Source organism: Zingiber officinale, chromosome 3B (assembly GCF_018446385.1).
Source record: "Zingiber officinale cultivar Zhangliang chromosome 3B, Zo_v1.1, whole genome shotgun sequence".
Lineage (NCBI taxonomy): Eukaryota > Viridiplantae > Streptophyta > Magnoliopsida > Zingiberales > Zingiberaceae > Zingiber > Zingiber officinale.
This window is the reverse complement of record NC_055991.1, coordinates 6,259,070-6,285,107: the sequence shown is the minus strand read 5'-3', so window position 1 is coordinate 6,285,107 and position 26,038 is coordinate 6,259,070. Positions and strand designations below refer to the sequence as shown.

The following is a 26,038-nucleotide window of genomic DNA, read 5'->3' as shown; positions in this document are numbered from 1 at the left end:
GTGACGGAAGGAGAAGAGGAGGCGGAGGTTTCAGCAATGGATCAGTACTCTGCGTCGACCATCGCAGCTGGAATCGCAGGTGGGTGGGCGATTGGTTTTTGAGGATCATGTTAGTTGCTTGAAGATTTGCGTCCTGACGGCGAATTTAATTTGTATAATTCCAGGAAATTTGTTCGCCTTCGTTCTGTTCGTGTCGCCGATGTGAGTAATCGAGGAGGAGGAGGAGTTCATTTGATTTGCTGCGATATTGTGTTAATTAATGTTAACTAGATGATCTGTTCAGGCTGACGTTTAGGAGGATAATCAGGAACGAGTCGACGGAGGAGTTCTCGGGGTCGCCCTACGTCTACTCGCTGATGAACTGCTTGATCTGCATGTGGTACGGGCTGCCGTGCGTCGGCGGCGTCGTGCTCGTCGCCACCGTCAACTCCGCCGGAGCCGTCTTCCAGTCGGCCTACGTCGGCGTCTTCATTTTCTACGCCGACCAGGCCAGAAAGGTTCTTTAATTATAGTTTAATTAGTTCCTTTATGAAGCTTTTTAATTAAGCTGGTTTGTTTATATAGAGAGAGAGAGTGTGTTATGATATCATGCGCGTCGCGCAGATATCAGTGTTTTTTTTCTTTTTTAAAATTTTGAATTAAAATATTTTTTAAAAATTTTATTCTTAGGTTCATATTTCCCAATTGAATTAATTTGTAAGCTATTTTTTAAAAAAATTTAATCTCTAGGATTTAAATTTCCCAATTGGATTATAATATTTATTAAAAAAATTAAAAATAAAATAAATTTAAGTATTTATGGAGTATTGTAATGTATTTAAGAGATATATTCATGGATTAGGGATTTATATACGAGAAAATATTGATTTTTAATTATATATATATATATATATTTTAACCTTCACATTTTTACCATGTACACTCATGGCGCCCCTCATGTATCCGGGTCAAGCCGAGATGCTAACCTGGGTGTCTCGAGTCATAAAAAAATTAATATAGCTGCTCGAGTGAGCATCAGGTGCCCGGACATATGAGAGACGTCTAAGAATGTGCATGCATGGTAAAAACTGTAATATAAAATATATATTTCATAGACATTAATATATATATATATATATAAATAATTTTAATGAATTATTTAGAGTAAAAATTAAAAAGACAAAACATCATATTAGTGCCTTACAAAAATCAGAAACATCATATTAGTGCCTTAAAAAAAACAAAATGAGCACATATGACATGATTTTATCCTAAAAATACACATTAATTCAGTATTGTTGTAAAACAAGTTAACTACAGACATTCAATCATGATTAAATTATGTTTATTTGAAATATAATCAATGTCATGGAGTCCCTGTTGTTTGGTTTGTTAGTTGAGATATTATTTTAATCAAATTATAACTTAGAAAAATAAAATTAAAATAATATAAAATCATTATTGTAGAAGCAAGCAACTAGCTTATATACATTGTAGAAGCTAGCAACTAGCTTCTATACATTGTAGAAGCTAGCAACTAGTTCTACACATTGTAGAAGTGAGATGATAGTTTCTACACGGTTGATCATGATTAAATAATATTAATTTGAAATGTAATAAGTGTTATAGAGTTCCAATTATTTATTTTGCTCATTAAAATATTATTTTTATTCAAGTTATCATTCAAATAAGTAAATCAAAATGATATAAAGTTACTGTACTATAAATTAGCAACTAACTTGTATAACGTGTAGAAGTTAATATCTAACTTCTATAATTGTAGAAGCTAGTTGCTAGCTTCTACACATCCGAATGATCAAATAATATATTCTAGAAGATAATTTTTACACGCCGTTGAAGTTAGTTTCTAGCTTCTATACGACGGAATGATCAAATAATGTAAAGATGTTTTAGGTAGGTCGTTTTAAATAGGGACTTATTTGACTTTAATCAGAAATTGGGTGCTCATTCGGTGAAAACGCAAATAATGGATATCCATTTCATTTTTATTCAATTATTTAAGTTTATTCATTTGAATGAGGTTTTTTTTAAAATTTATTTGAAGCTCAAACTTGTTCACAGACATTTAAATTATTAAATATAAATTTAAACAAAATAATAAAAAAACTTAAGAGATATTTTAACATTAGAATATAGATAATTATGCTTAACTAAAGTTACACATAGTATTTCAATCTTTTAATTAGTTAAATTTATTGGGTAAAGCAATATTTGAAACCAAATTTTCATGATAAAAACACTATACTTAGTCTTGATTTCATTTGTTCATGCAGTTGAGAATGATAGCAATGTTCATGGGAGTCCTATGCACTTTTATCGCCATTGTTTACGCCAGTTTGGAGTTCTTCGACCCTCTAAACCGAAAGACCTTTGTTGGATACTTGAGCGCAGCTTCACTCATCTCCATGTTTGCTTCTCCTCTGTTTATCATCGTATGCCCACACATCTAGCTAACCCTACTTAATCTACTCGATCGCAATTATAAAACTGCTTTTATAATTTACGATTGAAAATTTTATTCAGCTGATTACATTTTATTTTGGCGGTTAAATCGGTCATTAATTCACCATTTTCTTGTAGTTCCCCTAACCATGCCCTAGCCCATTTTTTTTTTTTTTTTTTTCAGAATTTGGTGATCAGGACTAGAAGTGTGGAGTTCATGCCATTCTACTTATCCCTTGCCACCACCTTGATGAGCCTGTCTTTCTTTGTATATGGGATGCTATTGCATGACTTCTTCATATATGTAAGAAGATCGATCATTTCACTTTTTTTCAAGGACCCTAATATCTTTTCCTTAATTAAGTTCAGCGATATAAATTTGATTCTAATTATTATTTTTATTTATTTATTTTTTACATAGATTCCAAATGGGATCGGAGCTCTCCTTGGGGCTGTTCAATTGTTATTGTATGGCTATTACGGTGGAAAATCTAGAGAGCGGTCTATTTTGCAATTGTTGGCTTGATAAAATAATTGTGTGTTCATTTATTTTGCACTTCTTTTTTTGATTGGGGAATCAAATAAATGTTTACTCTCTTTGTAGTTGATCCGGTCGAGATAAGGGAATGGGTCGACTGTTTGAGGGATCAAAGCAGAGCACCACAAATAGGTCGGACACGGATAGGGTTGCTGCTAAGCGAGAGTCTCCTATCGGCTCGGCGGGTGGCTAAATCGCCTTGAGGTCGACCAACTAGAACCTGCAGATCACTAGAAGCGACGACCACACGACACTAGTTCTAGAACCTTCTCAATCGCTAACGAGCAATCACAGAGAAGAATTTAGAAGGGAGGCCTAAGCGAACTGTGGTAAAACTCCACAGACCTCAAATTCGGCGCACAGTAGAAATAATGAAAATAACTAATTAGTAGAAAAGTAGCCTTGTCTAATTGCGCTCGTTTATACAGCACTCTTATACTAGCTTGATCGAAGAGTGTAATAAAATCTTCAGGGCGCGTAGCATAGAAGATGGGTATATGATATTCCTAATGTAATGACTAGAAGTTAATTATCAGAAATTGATGATATGAGGTTTACTTTACTGATCCTGTTAAAAAATCGTGAAGAAGGCTAGTTGAGAATGTGACTTTTGAGTTGATTATATGTAGATCTCGTTCTGCTCTGCAATATAAGAAATGTCAGTTTCGAGTTAGGGAAGGGGTCCTCGGCGTTAGTCCTCCGACGCTCAAGTCAATCACTGAAAAAATAGAAGAAAACGAAGCAATATGCATGAATAATGAATTATACGTACCTCTACCGGTGCATGAACCCCCCTTTATATAACGCCCAGTAGGCGACGTGCACGTGCCTCAAGGCACAGACACGCTTCCCTAACCGTCATATGAAAGGACTTGTCAGGAAAATATCTCTGATAGCATACCTTAACAGGGCATGCAAATCCTTGATGAGACAATATAAGCTTCCATCGTATGATCCGTCTATTGACCATGTCTCGTTGTCAACGACATTATCTCCTAAAGGGATATTGAGAGATATGAAAGAGGTCCCACTGTTTGGCCGAGCGGGGGAGTCGCTCGCCCGGGGATCCCCGTCCTGTCGACCTCAGCTGAGTTTCTCCATAAGGGATGGTTCGATTGATTATTTCTGTCTGACCGGACCAGCGCTCTGGTCGCCTTAGCGTTCTCCACTTCGTAATGAGCATATGATGTTCTGATCATAGTGCTCTTGGATGTCCGTGCATTCCTCTCGGACAGCCCACTTGTCGATTGGACACTTCATGCCCGATCGACAACTGTAGTAGACCTTCGCTCGACCCATCTTTGGCGAGCTCGTTGGTTCTCTGGCATTGACCGCCTAAACTTTGACCTCCATGTTAGTCGTTATCTCCGCCCTTGACCCGCACTTGGTGGACCCTCCTTTATTACCGCATCACAAGTCTTCTTCTCAAGTTTAGTCGAAGGAGGTCGAAAGTCCAACTGACTGGACAAGTAGTGTCTTGGGTGGCTTTTACATCCTATCGGACATTCTAGGTTCAGATGCGCCACTCAGCTACCACTTGCTTCCATGAGTTTAGATCTACCGCTCGATTATCATATGACATGGGTTTATAGCCACCGCTCGACTATATCTTAGTTTGAGTCTTGTGTCGATCGGGATGGCTGACGACAACGTTTAGTAAATTTTTTATTTCTCGACAGTTTCTTGGATGAGTGTCCTTTGATGGTTGTTGACGTCATCTCAATTTATGGATGACTATGCAAATCTCCGCTCATTATGATGGAGCACGTCGTCCATGTCTTTTAATTAAGCCTCATTAATGCTTCCTCATAGACGATTACCACGTGCCTCACTCTTTGCCACCATACGCTTTCTTACCGGCACCTTAAGTAAACTTATAATTATTTTCTTATTAATTCGTAATTTAAATATCTAAAATGTTATATATATAGATTTCTACCATTGATAAATCATATACAATCTCTCTAGTTTAATAGTAGTTATCATTCTTAATTACTAGAAGATTTGAATTTTCTCTGTATGGAAGGGCATCATTACTTAATAAATTAATATATTAAATATTAATTTCTTGTTATAATCAACAAATCAGAGTGGCGCAGCGGAAGCGTGGTGGGCCCATAACCCACAGGTCCCAGGATCGAAACCTGGCTCTGATAAATTTTGATCAAATTTTTTTACAAATTTCGTTTGGTCTGATTTGTCAGGCTTAAACAATTCCGGCCCATATTTGACTCATTAACGGGTCCATCACCGACTGCTTATCCAAACTATTTGACACTCATTTCAGAAATTGTAATTTAATCGAGTTATGGTCGATGTTTCACAACGGTCGTTGGAAATTAGTTTAAAATATTTTTAATATAAAAAAACCATGTTATGCTTGCAGTTGATTACTAACTATTATGTAATTTTTATTTATAAAATGGCATAAATAAAATACCTGTTAAATTGTTGTATTAATAGATAAATTGACAATTGCAACCATTAAGAGTAAATAATGCACTAACTAATGTACTCAACCAATATTCTACTTCCAAACTTATTAAATGACACATTATTTTTCAAAAAATCCTTTTTATTTATTTCAATGGGCCCTTAATTAGGTAGTGAAGGTGATTGGAAAATTATGACCGAGCTAGCTACTTGAATGATTTGATCTAAACACAACTAAGTTAGTCATGATTTTCTCGATGACGCAAATTATAGTTAGGTCTTGATCTTCCCGGGAGAGGTAGGGATCCTTTGATCTAGGATCTTTAGATCATACATGATCCCTTGTTCATTCATTTATTAGTAGGATGAATTGAATCCCATCTATTTAATAGGTGGGGTTTAGTTTATCTAATCAATGAATGAACATGATCTTTTTTGATTTAAAATTTTTTAGATCAGAGGATTAACCTCTCTTAGGAGGCATCGCAAGTGGTAAGACATGAGCCGCACAAATACGATTATTTAAGATTAATTTTCAGCAGGGACATTTATCCGACGTAATTAATTTCTAGAAAGTTCGATTAGGAGTGCCGGGCTACTTATTGCTTTTACGGATTTTTTTAAAAAATCATCTCTAAATAATTGATAGACTAATTTGGCCATAACTTCATTATTATTATTTTTAAACCGAAAAGATAGACAAAGAAAAGAATGAAAAAGACTACACTGAAAAAAGTCAAGCGATTAGATAATTTTAAAATTCGGTGGGATTTGTGTATTTGAAAAGTTTCAATTCATTATTTTTTAAAAAAAAAATCAAAAATATATTTAAAAATTAAAAAATCATAATCAATTTGCCACAAACTCATACTTTATTTATTTATTTTACTAAGAAATAATGGGGAAGCATTCAATTGACCAAGGGAAGGAAGACGTCTAAAAAACCAAGAGATTGGTGGATCCTTCTTTATCATCGCATCACAAGTCTTTTTCTCAAATTTAGTCGAACAGAAAAAGAAAAACAGAAATCAAGTGTTTGAAATGAACCAAATCAAATTAAAAAAAAAAGTTAGGATGTGCTTGATTTATATGTTTTTTATTTTTATTTTCTGAAAAATTTGTGTTTTTTAGAAAATAGAAAATAATTTTTAGTTATTCTCTATTTTTTTAGAAAATACTATCTATTTTTTTAGAAAATATAAATAAAAAATACAAACCAAAGATCATTTTTTTTATAAACACGTATTTTTTAGAAAATAAAACTAATACGTAAATCAAACGCACCCATAATTCTTTCATTAAAATTTTTTAAACAAAATGATTGATAACTCTACGTCGATCAATTCTTTTTAAAAAAAATATTTTATTGAACTCATAATATTCTCATAAATTTATCTTTTTTTATAATTTTAATTAAAAAATTAAAGAAAAAATATTAATATTTCTTTTTAAAAATATCAAACTAATTATTCAAAAGGCTTTTACCATTTTCGCACTATATTTTTTAAAAGGCATATCTAATTTTCTGATTTTTTTTTTAAAAACTCATTATACTTTAATTTTTTTTTATCGAATGACGTATTTAATTCTCAAGATATCCTTTCCGTCTATTGCAATTCTAAATTAAAATAAAATTTTAATTTTTCTTTCTATCAAACAAAATACCAATCAACCATTGTCGCATCAGCATTTATTTTTTTTAAAAAATAATTTTTTAGTCGTATTTAATTTTCAAAATATTCTATGTATTTCAGTTCTAAATTAAAGTAAAAAAATATTATTTTTTTATTTAAATCAAACCAAACTAAATCGCACCAAAATCCAATTAAAACTAGCCGAATCATGTCAAGAAAAAAAAATAAAAACTTAATTATTACATTAAAAAATTTTCATAAAAAGTCATTGATAACAACTTTATAATATTAAACTCATGACTCCCTAAATTTATCTATATTTTTATTTTTTATTTTGGACTTTTAATAAAAAAACTAAAAATTTAAAGCAACTAAAGGGTTAATAAAAAAATCTTTAAAAAAAAAATACTTTTTTATTTTTTATATCTAACTATAAGAAAACAAGAACAAATGAAATAAAATTAATAAATAAAAATAAACTAAAAATTAATGATTTTAATATAAAGATCTTTCGTAACATTAAAAATCTATTATTTATATCAAATTAATATTAATATTATTTACTACAAATAATCTTCTAAATTTTGATTTGCTAATGTGATAAGGAAGATTATCTATTTAATGGTCTATAACAAGTGATAAAGCTTTGGACGAGTTAATAGAAATTTAGTTCATGGTAAATTGATGGTAGAATTTTAATATTTTTTAGTTGATATTAGTTATTTAGTTTACACCGATTAATTCTGAGAGTTATCATCCTGACCCCACAAATCTTTTTCACATGTCATCAGATAAATCAGAAAGTGTTTACAACAGACTTATTAGTCCAGTATCCTTAGGTTAATCGTCTATTAAGAAAAATTTATCTGTTATTTCGTTGAAACTGAAATTTTATTTTTAGATGTCTAAAAACTAATAAGATATTTTACTACTGTGTTATTAATCGTCGAGTGTCATGAAATGAGTTTGGTGTCCTAGATGGCTTAGTTACTAGATCAATGGAGCTAAAGACCTATGAGTAGGCAAGAGAGCATTACCAGATTGATTATGACCTTCAAACATTTAAAATTCATTTACAAACGAAAATGTGTCCTATGTAAAGGTTGCCTACAAAATAACTTGGTTTCAATAAGGAAATTATTTATCATCTTGTCAACCACTCAATCTTGGGCCTTGCTTTGACTTATTGTAATTATAAGCTAAGTAAATGTGTGCTATGTGGTTGATTTAATTTAAATGTTGGTTAATATACTATTTCTATTTGAATAATAATTTACTATATGTAATTCTAATTAATTTGAAATTAGTTTAATCCAATTGAATAAACAAAAGACCATTAGCTTTTATCTATTTATATTTAGTCATCCAATCGATCTAAGATCTTGTACAATTTGTTGGAGATGACCGTGACAAAGTCATTGAAACATCTATTACTTAAAAAAGTTACTCTTGTTGAGTTTTTAGTAACAAGAGTATTTGTTGGAGGTGATCATGTCAATCAACTATGGACCATCTCCATATCCTAACAATGTGTGTGGTAAAAGATGAATACACTCGTCCTTAGTACCTCCGTCAACTCGTCTCAGAGCCAACACAGAAGATACTAATTTTTGAAATAGTGACTAGCACATAAAGAAAATATTATTTCCACATCCTAACACCTTCCATGCTCAAGTGGATGACATTGAGCTTGGTGGGCTATGATCAATGTGTTTAGGAGAATGACAATTTGACCTGTCATTGAGTTCTGCTTTCTTCCTATTTGGGTTGGTATGTCCTTGCATTCCAAGGAGAGACCATGGACAAAAGAGAAGGTAATTATACATTCTCATGTTATCTATCACAAACAAAACAACTATACAATCTACAAGGCAACAACATTTACCCTGGGACAGTGAGGCTTGAGCACATGGTATAGGGAATCCTTTGTCCCAGTTACATATACATAGGTAAAACAAAAATATTCTAAAACTCAATTTAAGTTGTTCCTATAGAATAATGCTTCTCGATTTAAGTCGCAATTTTTCTGCCTTTTCCATTTGTAGGCTGCAAGTAGCTTCAAGAGGCCGAGCACTCAAATAGAATGATTTATTATCGTCTTCATAATTCAATTGCGGATCATGTACTGACTCTGCCTGTGTATTAATTTGTTGATTGTTATAATAACTAGTAGCACTGTTCATTAAAGTAACAAATAAGTAAAACTTAGAGTCCAATTAGTCCGGATGAATAAATATTCAATGATGAAATCTAACTAACTGAATTTTAAATTTACTTTGGTTAATTCAATAATTTAAATTTTCTTTAAAAAAATTAATTTTTAAATTAATTAGGTTCAATTTTTAAATTTTTTTTATTTAATTAAATCCAATAAAATGAAATAAATAATTAAATCTCCATAAAAAGAATCAGTTTCAATTAAATCTCTCATTATTTTAAAATTTGTTGTTAATTAATTAATTTAATTTTCAATAGAATTAATTGATATATTATCGGTTCGATTTATTTAATTTTATTAGAAAATTCGATCAGTTCAGTTAACTTTACTTCGATTAATTCAATTTAATTTTAACTAAATATGTACAATTACCCATTACTTATTGCTCAAATCTTAACTAAAATTTATTGTAAGATATTTTTCAAGCAGGTCAAGATAAACAGATAAAATATTTAGTAGAAATTTTAAAAATGAATTTGAGCGCTGAGAAATTCTGAATAAGTTAAAGATATTGAATGCTTCATGAAAATTGTAGAGAAATGAATCTAGATTGGAAGCCGACAATTACATCTCTGCCGTACATATGGGAAATCAATGATGATTAATATAATGATGATTAATATAAAAACATAGCGGGTTTGTCTTTGACCTGACCATCAATAATTATTAAATTGAAATTAGACCTGGACCATCAAAAATTTTAAATTCCAAATAAATCTACAGATCCAAATCCTGTTATAATTAAAGGCAAGCAAAATTTCAATTAAATCCAACCAACTAACTAAATTTAAATTTTTGGTTCGATTTATTTTATTTTTTTAAAAAAAAATAATTTAATTTAAATTTAATTCTAAAATATTTTATTCAATTAAACTTGAATAATCGTGAATTTTTATAACAAATTAAATTTTTAAATTTTTACATCTAATTAAATTTTTAAATCCTAATTTTTATATTTTTTATATTGGAATTTTTTTTTTTTTTTCAAATCAAATCAAATCAGACCTTCATTAGAAAAATTCACCTAATTCCTTTTCAATCGAATTAACTGATTTTTTATCGGTTCGATTTATTTAATTTTTATTAAAAATTCAATTGGTTTAGTTAATTAAAAAAAATTGATTTGGTTCGATTAGTTTAATTCAATTCAATTTGATTTTAATTGAATGTGCACCCTTAACTGGAGTCGAAATTCGATACATCTGAATATATCTTTCTCCATGCCTTGATTACTATACAAATGACTAATAATCATTCATAATTTGTCTGTTTTGTATTGGGCAAATACAAATTGACGAAAATACTAGGGTAAACCAACCACCTTTTGACATATAATTAAAAAACTAATTCTAATTAGGAAATAATAGATGCAATTAATCAGAAATAGTTTACCAAACCCAACACGATAAACCACCAATCATATTCTTACACACATTGTAAATGATAACACGGATTTAAGTAGTAATACTTAATTGTTCAGTTTGCCCCCAAACAACATGTACTAAGTTGTGATTATGATTTTATTTTCATAGAAAACAACATCAAACGTGACTTCAAAATACGTTGGAGGAATCGAATATGCTTTAAGGAAATTGTGTCGTACATAAATCTTAGTTTCTCTCTTTCTGACTTTCTCGACTTGATATTTTAGATTTAGTAGCAAAGTGGCTTGATACTTGACTTCTTGACCTGGACTTGACTTTCCGACTCAATATTTGACAACTTGCTTGGACGAGACTAAGATTTCCACTTGACTTGAGCCACTTTAACCTCGTGACACCCGGGACCATTCGACCTTGGACAACGCAACAATTCGATCTAACCTGACAATTTAAAATTATCAGCAGATCATTTCAATAAAAATAAGTCTAAATTTCAATTCTAATAATTTTAATTTCAGTAGATTTTTTATAACTTCAGTAAATATCTCCAACAAAATAGTGCAATTTTGTCCAACATTAAAATACCTAGATAGACTAGGTATGTCAAATAAATAAACAAATAAAGTAAAAAATATATGATTTAACTTACCATATCATTCCATCCATAATTCAGTCGGATTAGTCGGAAAACAGTGATTAAAGACATCTCACATTTTAATTTTATATGAACCTGAGTTTTGATCCCGCAATTAATTTGTAAACAATTGTAAGCTTTTTTGCAAATAATGAATATTTTAAAATTGTTATGGGCATTCTGAAAATTACGCAATCTTTGGGCGGCAAAAATGTAATTTTCCGGATTTCCAATCCTTTCAGCCTGTAACCGGCGATATACTAACCAGCAGCGTTTTATCGTCTTCCCGTGTTTGGAATATATCGGGCCCTCTCCACTGCTATCTCACTCTGAGCTCCGGGTCACCTCGTGCAGCTACGCCGGCGCTTCTTCTGTGGCCTCCGCATCGACAGGTGCTTGCTCCCCCGATTCGCCCATTCTTTTCGCTTGTTCTATCGTGTTGCTTAATCTCCTCGAAAGATCCTCTCTTCGCCTTCGAAGCTTCGTCGATTTGTTCTGGTTTCAGTCAAATCCACCCGGATCCTGTTGCCTCCCTTCTCTTTCGCCCCTTTTGAAATTTTCCTTTGAGGTAAGAACCGAAGGTAGTGTTCTCTGTTAGTGTTTTGATTTTTTTTCTTTTATTTCTCCCTGACCTCTTTCCCTATTCTCTTTCCAAAAAATGGTTTTGCTCCGCTCACTATTTTCCTTTGGGGGGGGGGGGGGATATAAAGGCTTTTAGTTATTTGCTTATTATCCTGTCCTGTGCGGGCTCTATCCGTGTTCTACGTTGATGGTGATATATATTCTTTTTTTTTTTTTTTTTGAAGACATAAATTTGTCAGGAAAAATGCCTCTTACTGATCTAAAACTTCACTGCCTACCACAATAATGTGGGAAATGCTATTTGCTGTCTCTCATTTTGTGTGTTTGTACGTATATCTGTATCTGCACCACTGATTGATTTGTTCCACTGACAACCTGTGACGAGAATAACTGGCTCCACAATTTAATGATTTGACCCTTGTGTTGCAGGTAGGTGTAATTAGGAATCATGGTCAAATCAACCGAGTTTTATGATATATTGGGTGTTAGCATAGACGCGTCTGCTTCTGAGATCAAGAAGGCCTATTACCTTAAGGTAACTAGAAGATTCCTCTGATGAAGATATACTTGAGTCATTCTTTTTCGCATATTCTTGTAAAAGACACTTATTTCTGCATCAGAACAGTAAGAAAATCCTCCTGACAAGTTCAGTAGTTCCCGATTATAAAAGTGGGTCATTTGAGTTCTTCAAGTTGAACTCTTTGCAGGTTTAAAATGATGTGAAAGTATTAAACTTGTAATAATAGTGACGTTCTATTCTTGATAATTCACATATAGTTAAGAAAATTTTGTTGAGCTTTAATTATCAATAGATCAGAATGATTACATGCTCATTTGTATCAATTGAAAATCCTGAACTCACAATCACTTTTACCATATGATGCTTAAATTGAATGGCCAGATCCCACCTAGTATTTTATATCAGTTTGTCTCATCTAGTTAAACATTTGACATCGCTATGAAGATTTTGACCTTTTAAATTGCTGATTTTGTGTCTTTATCTTTAGGCAAGATTGGTGCACCCAGATAAAAATCCCGGAGATCCACAAGCTGCTCATAACTTTCAGGTGCTTCCTATTGATGGTTCCAAAAATAGTGGCACAATTACCTAATTGTCTACATGAATATGTTTTAATATGTTCAAAAGAAATTGTTTCTTTTTAGAATCTAGGTTTTATTTGATCCAAATATACGCCATGCAATTTGCAATTCACAATTTATTGCAATTAGCAAAGGGAAACATATATAACTATACTAATAAATTTAAGATTCTTACTTCCCCGTGTTTCACTACTGTCTTATTAAAATAATATTATATTTGAAGATACTTGGCGAGGCTTATCAAGTCTTGAGTGATCCTGTGAAACGTGAAGAGTATGACAAGCATGGAAAGGAAGGTCTTTCCCAGTAAGTTCATAGAAAGGATTTTTATACGATTAATCTTCACTGAGATAGCACTGGCATTTTGCCTGAATTAAAGGTTCTATTAATGACATTGTTTTATTTTGTCCAGTTACTTATATGTTAGTAATTTTAATATGTCAGAGATTCCATGGTAGATCCTGGTACTGTCTTTGGAATGATGTTTGGAAGTGATTTCTTTGAGGATTATATTGGACAACTGGCTTTAGCAACCATTGCTTCTGTAGAAGCAGAAGAAGAATCAAATATTTCAGACAACAGAAGACAAAGAGTGCAAGAGAGAATTAAGGTATAGTTAGTCTTTCAGCAATCCCTGAATTACCTAGTCAGAGAACTCTGATAGAGTCAAGTATTGCCACTCAATCAGATCATGTGAGACTTTTTGTTGGTACCTCTACATTCTAACCATGAATTGGTATATATTCAGCCAAATTTTGCTGTCACTCACATCTTGCATGTCTGCATTAGCCTTAAGAATTGATCTCTGAAGTTATAGGCAATGTTGCTGAAGAACTTAATTTCTAAGCTTAGTACATTTGTAAAAATCCAGTGTTGCATTTGGTGGATTTGAGTTTGACTAATCATCCATTGTGCTAATTTTCTTTACCTTGCTATTTCTCTCTAGCTCATATTTGATAAGCTTATTGCTTTGTACATGCGACTTTGGGAGCTAATTTTGTGAATTTGATGAACAAGCAGATGCAACTCACATTTACTACTTTTCAATTATTAGCAGCTACAGCTGTACTGTGCCATGAATAATACGGAAGAATAATATTTGAAAATTTTCCTTTTTCATTCCTTTTACCAGATTTTGTTTGATTTACATCTATTAGACCATCTCATTAAAGTTTTGTTCACCATTCTATACTAGTTTATTGGAAGAGAGATATGTAGCTTCGGTATTTTAAATAACTAGCATCTGAAATTTTATGGCCATCCAAATCTGAGTGGAAGCAATTACCACAGAACAATAGACATGCACTGGAAATGAGTAGGGACATTTATCTCATCATAGTACTTAGACGATGAAGATTGATTTGATGGCATGTCATATTCAATTGCAAGTTCTAATCATTAAGACTCAATTTCTCTGAATTCATTTCGTTATTTCAAAATTGGTATTGGTGCTCTAATGTGTGTGATCTAAGAATATAGATGCAAGCTTTCTGTCATGTTGTACGCTATTTATACTTCACTTACAAGGAGCTTTTCTAGTTTAATAACTTGTTGGTTCAACATAACTATATTGTGATAATTTCCATGTATCAAAGTGCAGGAACTACAAAGAGAAAGAGAAGAGAAACTAATCCAAACTCTGAAAGATCATCTTCATCTCTATGTGTCAGGACAAGAAAATGAATTTGTGAATTGGGCAAACTCTGAAGCAAGTCGTCTATCCCAAGCTGGTGACTACTTATTGACCTCATTATTTCTTCTCTTTTTGTAGTTTTTATAAGACATACAATTCCAAAAAAGGGCTTGATGATCAAACTGTAGTAAGTGGTCTTCAATGTGCAAAGTAACCTGGTATTGTACCTCTGGTGCTTAGAAACAAACTAAGAAAGTAATGAACCTTTGCATGGAAAGATGGTGCATTTATCTCTCTCTATTTTTTTAATCATTGTAAAAGTCCATAATACCTATTCACTGGGGGGGGAAAAATGTGGTTGTGAGTGGTGTTGTCCTCAATGTTCTACAATCTTTTGATCAGCAAATAACAAAGTCAGTCAAAATAAATTTTGAAACTGCATCTGGTATTGCACTATTGTTATCGGTATTGATTAGCCTTTTCTTTATCAAATTGCCACCTGCTAAAATGAAGTATTTATTTTTTAGCTTTTGGGGAGCCTATGCTCCACACTATTGGTTATATATATGCTAGACAAGCCGCTAGAGAAATTGGAAAGAGCAAGCGATACATGGGCGTGCCATTTATAGCTGAATGGGTAAGAGATAAGGGTCACCATGTAAAATCACAAGTTAATGCAGCATCAGGTACTTGCATGATTTTCTACATTTTTTTTTTCTTTCCATGAGTTTTGACATTTCCATTTTTTCTCAATTTAGGGGCGGTGGAGCTGATCCAGCTTCAAGAAGGGGTGAAAAGAGAATCACAGGATCCTGAGAACCTCATGAAAATCATGGAAGAGAAAAAAGACGCAATGCTTAGCTCTTTGTGGAAAATTAATGTGCTTGACATAGAGTCCACTCTTTCACTCGTGTGTCAGGCAGTAAGCACTGTACTCATATAAGTTATGCCTCACATTGTACTGCATTGGCATAAAGATAAAATTAGATATTTTAAATTCCTATATTCATCTAGTGTTTGGTGAGATAATGGAACTGCCAGACGTGCTTTAGATTTTTTTTAAGAGAATAATTAAATGCTTGATTGAATTCAGGTTTTAAGAGACAATACTGTTTCAAAGGATGTACTGAAGTTACGAGCCACAGCATTGAAGAAGTTGGGAACAATTTTCCAGGTAAGGGAGCTTACTGAGAACTATTTCATTCTAGATAGACTGTTGATCACTAGTTCCTAGGTACTGTGAATTACATGAAGTAAATAACAAAATAAAATTGAATGTGATGGAGTTTGAACATGTGATTTTCTTGATTTCAATATTTTTGTTTTTAAATACGAAATTGGTTGCGGCACATCCTATCCTATCCTGCATAATACATAAGAAGCAGGGCAAGATGAGGTGCATCACATTATCTTCCCATCCTATCTGAATCTTGAGTAGGCAAGTTAGCTGGGCAACATAATTTACATAAAGTATATGATATGGACAACTTTGTTGGATGCCACTATAATTGGAAGCAAATTATCAGTTTAGAATAAATTTGCTACTACCTAATTAGCTAGTGGAATAAATCTACTACTACCTAAATTGTCAATTTGGAATAAAGCTGCCACTACCTAATTAGCTGCTGAAATAAATGCCAAAATTTGCTACTGCTATAAGTAGAAATAAATAAAGGGTCTTTCTATTTTTGATTCCTTATTTCCTTTAGTGATTGCTCTTTTCCTTTTTTTCCTTGAATAGTCATGTAATTGACTTCTTATATAAGAAGTGTTATTATCGATAAAGAGAGGAAAAAAAATTGAGTAATTTGGACTATGTCTAGGACGAGTCTTTCCCCCTCCCTTCCTCATTACGTGTTGCATGACCAAGTACGGATCCGGATCTCAAACTGTGGCTCGATCCTGCACTTGGGACCATAACAACTTGGTACCAGAGTCAATCATGGGTGACACGGATCCAATCACATCCAAACTTGATACCTTCATGGAAAGATTGATCTCACAACAGCAAGTTTTCATGGAGTAGATCATCTTCCGCTAACAAGGACTAGAGGAGACTGAGTTATCTTGTATTGCTCAAGAGACAAGACAACAGTCGGTGCCCACCGCAAATAGCTCTACTAGCATGGAGTGTGACCCTTCCAAAGCCTCGAAGGTCGGACTTAAACCACCAATTAGGGCACCCTAGTTCCACGATGCTCGAAGATGGAGTTCCCCACCTATTCTGGAGAAGGGGATCCACTGGGCTGGATTAAAAGGTGCGAAAAATTCTTTGCCAACCAAAGGACCACGAAAACCGACAAGGTTGGCCTTGCCGCCTTTCACTTGGTAGGGGAAGCCCAACTTTGGTTTGATCAGATGGAACAGGAAGAACTTGATATGACTTGGAAGAAATTCAAAAACCATTGTCATATCCACTTTGGGCCGCCTATGAGTAACAATCCACTGGGAGAGCTAGCAAATCTGAAGCAGACAGGTTCGGTAGAAGACTACCAGCGGCCGTTCCAGTCCCACCTTGCCCGAACTTCAGACCTCCGACCACAACAATAGGTTGACTTGTTCACTACAGGGCTAGTCGAAGATCGCCGTATTGACATCGAACTGCAGAAGCTTGAAAACCTAGGCATTGCAATGAATATGACCAGGGCATTAGAATGGAAGAGTACTTCCATCAAGGCGAGGGGCTGCTACGCACGAATTGAGGCGAGATCACAAACAAGCTCAACACCAGCAGTGGAGGTCCTCCTTTGGCGAAGACCAAGACATTGGGGGGCATCAGCAAGGATACTCCACCTGCTTCATTCTTCAAGCGTCTGACCCGCGCCGAAGTGGCATAACGGAGAGTTAAGGGCCTTTGTTTTAATTGTTATGAGTCCTACTCCATGAGTCACAAGTGTAAACTCTTGTTTTGGATTGAAGTGCCTGATGATGACAGGGAAGGTGAGGAAGAGGTGGAAGTGGATTTGAAAATTTCCCTCTATGCTCTATTAGTGGCGTTATACCTCGCTTTTGAGCTTGAGGACAAGCTCAGCATCGAGGAGAGGAGTGATGATATGGACACCTTTGTTAGATTCCACTATAATTGGAAGCAAATTACCAGTTTAGAATAAATCTGCTACTACCTAATTAGCTAGTGGAATAAATCTACTACTAACTAAATTGCTAGTTTGGAATAAATCTGCTACTACCTAATTAGCTGCTGGAATAAATCTGCTACTTCAAAATTTGCTACTACTATAAGTAGAAATAAATAAAGGGTCTTTCTATTTTTGATTTCTTGTTTCCTTTAGTGATTAGTCTTTTCCTTTTTTCCTTGAATAGTCCATGTAATTGGCTTCTTATATAAGGAGTGTTATCATCAATGAAGAGAGGAAGAAAAATTGAGTAATTTGGACTATGTCTAGACGAGTCTTTCTCCCTCCCTTTCCCATTACGTGTTGCATGACCAAGTACGGATCCGGATCTTGACTTGTGACTCGATCCTGTACTCGGGACCATAACAGCATACAACATAATCTATAATATATTTAATTTGTCTTTAGATTTTATGTCCAAAAACTAGGGTGGGACATTAAATTATTATCTCTTTCCTGCTCTATCTTGCTTGCAAGTTATATTTCTTTATTCGATTCCCCTCATCTTAGTGATGGGGCAGGATTCCCAGATGCCTTAGTTAAGACAGGCTGATGTTGTTTTCATTGGAAAAGATCAAATCTCTATCTTTATTTGTTCCTTTGTTTTGTAATCATGTTTACTTTGAAGGAGACATCCTTACCATCACATTGGTCATTTCACCATATATATGTTCTTTCAATAATATCTTAGCTGTAAGTATAATTTCTCCAACACATTGTATAAAGGAATTTCATTTAAATTCATCCAATTGCTGGTGGCAGAATTGGAAATGAAAGGCTCACTATTGTTATTAAAATATAAACACTAAAAATATATATAGTTTATTTATTAGTAATAGAATGTGTGTAGATCTGAATTCTTTAAATACCAAAAATTATTAATATTAATGAATTATTTAAACCTCATTAGATTTAGAGAAATATATGATTTATGTAAACTAATTGTCTGCCGTTTCAAACCAATGACTATTGTTTTTTACTACATAAATTTGATAGTTAAGATATTATTCAGAACATTATTAAGTATTATTTCAAATATAGTATCATCTCAATATATATAATTATTAAAGTTTAAATCATTGATGGAGGACCTAGTTTATGTTCCAGATAAGAAATAAATTATACTCAACTAGCTTAAGAATGAAATAAAATGACTAACATTAACTAAACTAAATCTGTAGCATAACACGAGCATCATCTAATATATATCCTTAATTTGTATTTTAAAAAATAGATTTATTTATTTATATGATCTTTTTCCCCACTAGTTTAGTAAAAAAAAAAAACTCCCATTGACCAATATAATGTTGAATATAACATATATGGGGCACCTCCCCTTCGGAGTACCTTTAAAGCTCCAAATCTCCAATCCCAAATGGGAGTTCATTACTTAAGAACAGAGGTGAGATTCTTTAAGAAATAGGGGAACTTCATTATTTGTTAATCAAATATTTTTAATATTTAATAAAATTACCAATAAAAATGTTAATTGAATGTATTTAATACAATATTCTCCTCCAACTTTCAAGAATTTCCAACAAGTCTAATTTGCACTCTTAATTAAAAATTCTCTTTTATTATTCCATGTAAGTCCACAATAATGATGCTCATGGAAGATGGATCATCCCAAAAGATTTTGTATTTATTGATGCATGTTTTTGTGAAAATGAAATGAAAGTATGTGAGGTAGATTAGCAAAGAATAGGAGTGACATTAAGACATAAAACTCTAATCTTTGATAAGTTATCAATCATCATTTTCTAAAATTTCCTAACAAACATAATGTTGTAAAGTAATTTAGTAATTAGTTATGCATAGGTAACAAAATGCTCTGGAACAAAATCTAAAATGTAGCTTTTCATGGTACTAATAACCTCCTGAAAATATTCATCCTTAAATAATTAATAACAATATGAAATAATGTTTGAAACTATAATATAAATTTAGAGAACATCTCCAAATCTGCATCAGGTATTGTTGAAACAATTTGTTTGTTTAAATGCCATATTACAATAACAAACATATAAATGCAATACAAGTTGCCCCACAACGATTAAAATGATAAGAAAAAAATAGTAAGACATGTACTGAAATATAAATCTAGAATAATGAAAGAACAAAAGAAATATCAGAAATAAAGTAGTCATTCTATGCCATTCAGAAGGAAGCTCTTCCTTGATGAATAGAGAAAGGAGGTTGGATGGAGAGAAGATTAAGAAAAAGTTGATGTGATATAAGAGAGTTTGCATGGGAAGTTTAAGATTCAGATGCTATCTAATTAAGGGGTTATCAATATAAGGGATTATATTGTGTCAGATAATATAAGATATTTTTGTCAAATAAATATGTTAAATTCGGTTTAGAAAGTGTACAATATGCATCAATATTAATTCAAACAAAATGAAATTATTATAAGCTTCTAATCATTCCAAATTGTGCAAGTGAATAGCAGAAATAAATCGAGTATTATTTTGACAAAAATAGGTTGACTTTGATTTTACATTGTTTTTAATTTTTTATATTTGGACTACTGTGATTTTACTATGATATGACAGATCAACAATCATCTTATAACACAAACATGTCTCTGAAATTTAAAAATCTCTATTACGCCAGTGCTTTTGGTGGTGATCTCTGCCATGAAGTTTGTCTAACTGCAGTCTTGTTCTGAACTATGTCAGGGTGCAAAAGCTAACTGTAGAAGGGAAAGCAGCCTTCGTGTGGAGACTAGCACCTGCAATATGTTTAGATCAAAAAGCAATTAGCATTTCAGACTTCCGTATCAAAGTGCTCTGTCGATTGGTGAAGGAAATCCATATTGTAGTGTGCAGGAGCTCATTGGTTGATAATGCCAAATTGTACTCCATAACCTCTATTAAGTTTGTGCGTCCCTATTGGCATGATAACATGTTTTCACATTCGACGAGGGATTTGACTGCAGCACAAAGATAATTTACCTTGTGTAGGACACGTTTACTTGTTTGGTGGTTTTCTTTTCCTTTTCTTTGTCCAGAGGACTTATTACTGAACTATTGATTTGATGAAAAAGGGTATCTTGAATTAGTTTGCTGGATTGCTAACTGTAGATTTAAACTCACAAGTTCCTTCTATATTCATTCATCTGTTTAAGTCAAGAATATTAGCACCAAGAAACTAATTATATGGCTAATTTGGACTTCTTCATGTGGTTTCTGCGTGCGTCAAGGTTGATATAATTTGTCACTGGTTGCTGCTGAGTCTGAACGGACGAATCATGTTGTTAACATTGACACTCTCCAAAGGCAATATTAGGGTTTGAGATACCGAGTCGTGCCAATGTTTTGATCTTAGAATGATATTATTATCAGCTCTTGCCGGCATTTTGGACACTCTCCAAAGGTAATATAGGGGTTGAAATCTAGAGTCATGTGACCCAATTAATCTTGAAGGTGGGCAGTTTTTCCCGTTCGTCCATCTGTTAAATCCAAAAGCGCAAGTCACTCCTTGTCTAGCAATCAACGATTTAGATTTTTAGATTTTTTATTTCAATAGAAGAAAATGTTGGTAGTACACTGTAATTGAAATTCAAACCGTGGATGTTTAATTAACGCCTTGCCCTGTATCATGCTGCGGGTGATTGTCGAAAGTTGCAGCTCAGATTCTTTGATCTGTAAAACACGAATCAAAGAATGAATCACTCTCCATCATTGGTAGAGAATGATGACCCCACGTTTAAAATAAATAGGAACCATCTCTGATCCACAGAGGATCCGCACTTCGAAAGTTGCTACTTCACACTTGTTGCTTGGGTCGATATTTCAATTTATAATTTTGAGGGAGCTTGTGGTCAATGATTGGAGTGGGAAGGACACCGGGGAGGCAACGGAAGAGAGGAGAAAAAATAACTCAGTTGGATTAGCTGTTCTAAGGCCTAGGGGGAAAAAAAGTTGATACATTAGAGGCAGAAACCTCATCAAAGATCGATCATACCAGAATTATAGAATAAATGCCATGTATACAGACATAATCTTGTTCACCTTATGGTAATATTGACTACAGTTTATCAAGTGAATAATAAATAATAACCAGCTACATGGTGCATACACTGCAGCTCTTCCTACAATACCCATGTGAATCCTTGGTGCCTACCATATATTGAGGATTTTTCACACACTCGCCTGCTAAGGCCCACTGCGGGCAAAGAACATTCTCATCTTCACACCCTGAGCTGGAGCTTGTTTTGTGTGGTCTCTCAAAAGACCTCACATGAATCCATTTTGTTGCGGACCATTTTTCACCCTCTATGACAGGGCAGCTTCCGTGCAAACTCTCGGAGTCTGTTGTCGCATCAGGGTGTAGGCTAAAGAACAGCAAGGCATCACCTTTTGAAGGTTTTACTGCAGAAAAAAAATATCATGATTTGTAGATGAAATACTGAGAATTAGAATCAGAAAAAAAAATTGTTTGATAGCTGGTATAAGTGATACCTGCATAACCATTTTTTGCACAGTCTGACCAGGTGTCATCCTTCAATTGAGATAACTTCCCCTGAGATGATAGAAAAAGAGTCTGGATGGTCTCTTTATGCAATGTATTTAATGATGGATCTATTACCTTCGCAGAAGGAAAGATGGTCTCTCCACCCTTCTGAACATTGGATAGGTACATTAATACTGTGGCAATTCGATGACCTCCTAGTTCTTGATTGGCTTTATCGTGAAAGAAATCAAAATGAGGCTCATATTTTTGGCCATGCTCATAATGCAGTATTTGAAAGGATTCGCCATTTTCTGAAAAAAGGTGGAAAAAAGTAAGATCATTTAGGAATAATAAATTCTTTTATGCAGCAAATCTTTTAATTTAAGGGATGTAAGAAACCTTCTGGAAGGAAGGTCCAAGCAGCGATCCTCTTCTCGATTCTTGCAACAATTTCATCCTACAAGAAGATGGTTGCAAATTTAATAAAATTAATCTTCATAGTGTAGCTCAGCAGCAACTACCATAGAAGGAAAAAAAAGGATGATGCTGATGGCATGTTGCTTGGGCGGATGAATAAGAGGGAAAAGGGAAGTGGAAGGAACAAAGAAGACACATGAAAATTTGGCAGACTGGCTACTGTTTCTTTCCATCTTACTCCACTATTCCCTCCCATCTTCTTCCCAACATTTATCCACACAAGTAAATAAATGCACAAAGGACAATATAAAATGCTTATTTCTGCATAAGAATCTGTGTCAGCATACATGAGAGTGTGCATTGGCTTTGTGTAGTGTGTGCATGCTTGTGCACATTTACAACAACCACAACAACAACAACCCTTGTGCACATTTGATTACATAATTCCGAGAAGAGAAAGAAAAAGCAATTCAGTCGGTCATTAGCATTCTGAAACAACTTCAAGTAAAAAACAAGAGTTGCCCAGAGCATTTAAGGTTGACAATTCAAACTTCACTTCACTTTTAGACAATTTGGCATCAAGAAAGAAAAACTGATAATTGCAAATTTTCCGTCAGGAATCTACGGGTCCAAATCAACTATAAATCACATTTACTATCTACACACATATAATGTGTCTCTAATTGTGACATGATCGATGGGCTGACATTTAACACTCTCTCTCACAAAAAAAGTACTAGTAATTACATCAAAATTTTAAAACAACACTATGGACAAACTGCAATTATTGAAATATTGGTGATTCATAACATGATATTGCATCATATCAGATAATCTGATATGATGTAAAGAAGGAAGACGATCTAAAATTGGGCCACTTCACAGCTGGGTTGCAATGCATCTCCCTGATGTGTCAATGTGGTGTAGGATTTTAGAAGATAATCTAAAATTGGGCCACTCATGCTCATTAATAATTATGAATAGAGCGTTTGTATTGAGTAATGACAATACTCATATATATTTGTTGTAGAACTCACCATCTACCTCACAGCTGGGTTATAATGTATCTTCCTCACGTGTCAGTGTGATGTTGGACCTGGTCATTCAAATTAAGTCTCTTTATCAGTAAAACAAGGAGTCCACTTTGGTCGATGAAGTGACATTTGGAAGACTGAGCATGCCTTTATGCAAGTAACTGTATGCATAAGTTGACATTTGAGCCTACTTTCAGTTAGCCCCACCATTATGAGGTCAAAGTTACCTAACAAGCAAACTGTCGCAATGACTGACTAGAGGAGTAAGAAATTAAAGGGCAAGGCAATAAGATAGTATATGGGGTTAGGAGTCCACTATAGCAAGGAATATGGTTAAATAAACAAACTTGAAACATGAAGGCCTAGAGGTCAGTGAGCCGATAGAGCTGAAGATAGCAATATAATTCCTCAAGTTCCTCCTTGCGGCTAGCATTCAAGGAGCCATTAATGGCATACCTCCTTGCAGCTAGCACTTAATGACTCAAGGAACCACACGATATTCCAATCAAAGCAAGTAAATCTAGTATTGGCACGCTCATGCAAGGATCTCAATTTCATTAGCAAGTTCCAAGCAAGGACCTACAAAATAAAGCTAACTGACTTGAATGGCAATGCGACAATATTTTTAAGTAGCAACTTCCAGGCATTATAGTAGCTAGACCTCATTTTCATTCTAGGGCCAATCATATAGCTAGTGAACAACAAAAGATGAGACACACTCTCAATGACTAGGTGTCACCAGTGACTTATTCTAACTTCTTCATTCTTTCTTCGGCAACAAAGAAGAAAAGGGATGTCTAGCAAAATAATAAGAATCAGCCACAGTGGAGACTATTTATCCCCACCTATTCTTACAGATCCACTATAAGTCCAGAAAGCTTGGGCATTGGAATCGTTTACATGAGGAACCTCTCCAAATAGCTAAGGGTGGGCAAGCATGATTACCACAATCTTCCCTCCTGCGAGTACAACAAAGAGATAACAAACCTAAATAATATGTTGTTGTAGAAGTTGTTCCTTTGAGAGGTTATACAACTCTAGCAAAAACAATCAGTTCATCCTACAAACTAACCAGGGAAACTGAAATGGGTGAAAGAAATAGTATTTTGGTTGTTATTCAATAGTATTTTGGTTGTTATTCAATGAAATTACTATCAAGACCTTCATCAAATCTCTTACAGCAAATGCTCTTTGCATTGGCATGTCATGTATAGAGAACTATTGCAAAATGTACTGAATCCTGGAAGACATACGTGCATCAAGGTTGCAAAATGCATAGAGCAATAAATAATTTTCATGAAAGGGCCAGAAACATTAAACATTACCTGCCTCTTTCCGATGAACATGCCAGAGCTCGTCCGCACCTCACTCATCATACTCTCCCCCGAATCATTATCCGCGACCATAGATTTCTCCAACTTATCCTTTGCCTGGTTCCAAAACGCTCGTCACTAATCGAACCCATAGAAACCCCCAAATTCACGATATGTAATACAGAAAAAAAAAGTCGAAAGATTCTAACCAGAGAGATGAGATGGTCGCACTCCTTGTCGGAGAGGAATCCCTGATACAAGAAAGCCCTACCAAACACCAAGAGCAGAGTGAAGGCCAGAGGCCGAGGCAATCCTACAAGAATAAGAAGAAGGCGGGCTGGGAATCCCTCACCTGGGATTCCACGACAACTCAATTACTCGAGAAGGATCCAAGAAGTCGGAATCCGCCAGGCCGAACGACGATCCGAGCAGAAGAAGCGAGAGGAGAAGGGGGAGGAGCAGACGATACGAAGAGGCGGAGGATCCCATCACCGGGGAGGCGGCGGAGCAAGGGAGAAAGGAATCAGATCGGTGAACGCGGAGAGGAGACGACAGCGAGCAGGTCTACGCAGGCGGATTCTTCGCCCTCATTAGTCCTCCTCGATCGCCGGTGAGGTTACGCCTCCACTTGCAATGGCTGACGTCATCGGTGGGCTCCGGCTCAATGTTTTTTATATATATGTGCCTTCAAGCATTTTATTCTGAAAATATTCCTCTACCTTTAATTTTTATACAAATTACCGGATAACTTCTACAAAATATTATATATACATATATACTAGAATTTATAAAGATTATGAGATAGCTGGTACAATAAATATAAGTTATTCATAAATGATATTAGGATCTCTAAACAATATGATATCAAAATATTATTTACCATTTGATCTAAATTATTTAAATTTCATTAATATGATCCTATTCGGAATTTGAGTCAGACGGACCATCGAGTGAGGTAGATGAAATGTTAATCAAATTGTGATGTCACGAAAGAGGGATATGCTGAGATGACTTCTATGTTGACCAAGTTGTTAGAAATCCTCTTATCAACGCTATCTGCAGCTAGCGATCGGATCGCCCTGGTC

At 34.1% G+C, this 26,038-nt stretch overlaps 3 protein-coding genes and 1 non-coding gene across 7 annotated transcripts; 3 read left to right on the top strand and 1 right to left on the bottom strand.

Annotated features, from left to right (window-relative positions):
• LOC121968042 (bidirectional sugar transporter SWEET2a-like) lies at positions 1 to 3,461 on the top strand. Its single transcript, XM_042518562.1, has 6 exons — positions 1 to 79; positions 165 to 201; positions 284 to 497; positions 2,274 to 2,432; positions 2,627 to 2,746; positions 2,864 to 3,461. Exons 1-6 carry the CDS (start codon positions 37 to 39, stop codon positions 2,966 to 2,968), a joined length of 678 nt encoding a protein of 225 aa, XP_042374496.1. The 5' UTR covers positions 1 to 36; the 3' UTR covers positions 2,969 to 3,461.
• A 1,603-nt stretch (positions 3,462 to 5,064) lies between these two features.
• TRNAM-CAU lies at positions 5,065 to 5,136 on the top strand. The gene has a single exon. It is a non-coding gene; the product is annotated as a tRNA-Met (tRNA).
• A 6,382-nt stretch (positions 5,137 to 11,518) lies between these two features.
• On the top strand, positions 11,519 to 20,794 carry LOC122055687 (chaperone protein dnaJ 10-like). 3 transcript variants are annotated; one of them, XM_042617231.1, is made up of 10 exons: positions 11,519 to 11,673; positions 12,293 to 12,398; positions 12,871 to 12,930; positions 13,188 to 13,270; positions 13,409 to 13,574; positions 14,565 to 14,694; positions 15,125 to 15,283; positions 15,356 to 15,519; positions 15,691 to 15,771; positions 20,413 to 20,794. In XM_042617231.1, the coding sequence occupies exons 2-10, from the start codon at positions 12,312 to 12,314 to the stop codon at positions 20,494 to 20,496; spliced, it is 1,014 nt and encodes a 337-aa protein (XP_042473165.1). In that variant the 5' UTR covers positions 11,519 to 11,673; positions 12,293 to 12,311; the 3' UTR covers positions 20,497 to 20,794. The 3 variants fall into 3 exon arrangements, 2 of the variants coding, with proteins under 2 accessions (XP_042473165.1, XP_042473164.1); XR_006132911.1 differs by having other exon boundaries at positions 11,520 to 11,673; positions 15,356 to 15,541; positions 20,413 to 20,473; XM_042617230.1 differs by lacking the exon at positions 11,519 to 11,673 and adding an exon at positions 11,685 to 11,849.
• An 886-nt stretch (positions 20,795 to 21,680) lies between these two features.
• LOC122055686 (probable prolyl 4-hydroxylase 7) lies at positions 21,681 to 25,619 on the bottom strand. Of its 2 annotated transcripts, XM_042617229.1 has the most exons (7): positions 25,306 to 25,617; positions 25,163 to 25,220; positions 24,966 to 25,070; positions 22,589 to 22,646; positions 22,325 to 22,500; positions 22,198 to 22,258; positions 21,681 to 22,107 (listed from the first exon to the last, which is right to left on the bottom strand). In XM_042617229.1, exons 1-7 carry the CDS (start codon positions 25,440 to 25,442, stop codon positions 21,800 to 21,802), a joined length of 903 nt encoding a protein of 300 aa, XP_042473163.1. In that variant the 5' UTR covers positions 25,443 to 25,617; the 3' UTR covers positions 21,681 to 21,799. The 2 variants fall into 2 exon arrangements, with proteins under 2 accessions (XP_042473163.1, XP_042473162.1); XM_042617228.1 differs by having other exon boundaries at positions 22,198 to 22,500; positions 25,306 to 25,619.
• Positions 25,620 to 26,038: the final 419 nt, after the last annotated feature.

Bases quoted from the DNA above. Each gene is read 5' to 3' on its own strand.
- LOC121968042 (XM_042518562.1), top strand. From the start codon at position 37: ATGGATCAGTACTCTGCGTCGACCATCGCAGCTGGAATCGCAG. The intron at 80-164 runs GTGGGTGGGCGA...GTATAATTCCAG, and splicing joins CATCGCAGCTGGAATCGCAG to GAAATTTGTTCGCCTTCGTT. The intron at 2,433-2,626 runs GTATGCCCACAC...TTTTTTTTTCAG, and splicing joins CTTCTCCTCTGTTTATCATC to AATTTGGTGATCAGGACTAG.
- LOC122055686 (XM_042617228.1), bottom strand. From the start codon at position 25,442: ATGGGATCCTCCGCCTCTTCGTATCGTCTGCTCCTCCCCCTTCTCCTC. The intron at 25,221-25,305 runs GTGAGGGATTCC...GGTGTTTGGTAG, and splicing joins GAGTTGTCGTGGAATCCCAG to GGCTTTCTTGTATCAGGGAT. The intron at 22,108-22,197 runs GTATCACTTATA...TTTTTTCTGCAG, and splicing joins TGCAAAAAATGGTTATGCAG to TAAAACCTTCAAAAGGTGAT.
- LOC122055687 (XM_042617231.1), top strand. From the start codon at position 12,312: ATGGTCAAATCAACCGAGTTTTATGATATATTGGGTGTTAGCATAGAC. The intron at 13,271-13,408 runs GTAAGTTCATAG...TTAATATGTCAG, and splicing joins GGAAAGGAAGGTCTTTCCCA to AGATTCCATGGTAGATCCTG. The intron at 15,772-20,412 runs GTAAGGGAGCTT...GAACTATGTCAG, and splicing joins AGTTGGGAACAATTTTCCAG to GGTGCAAAAGCTAACTGTAG.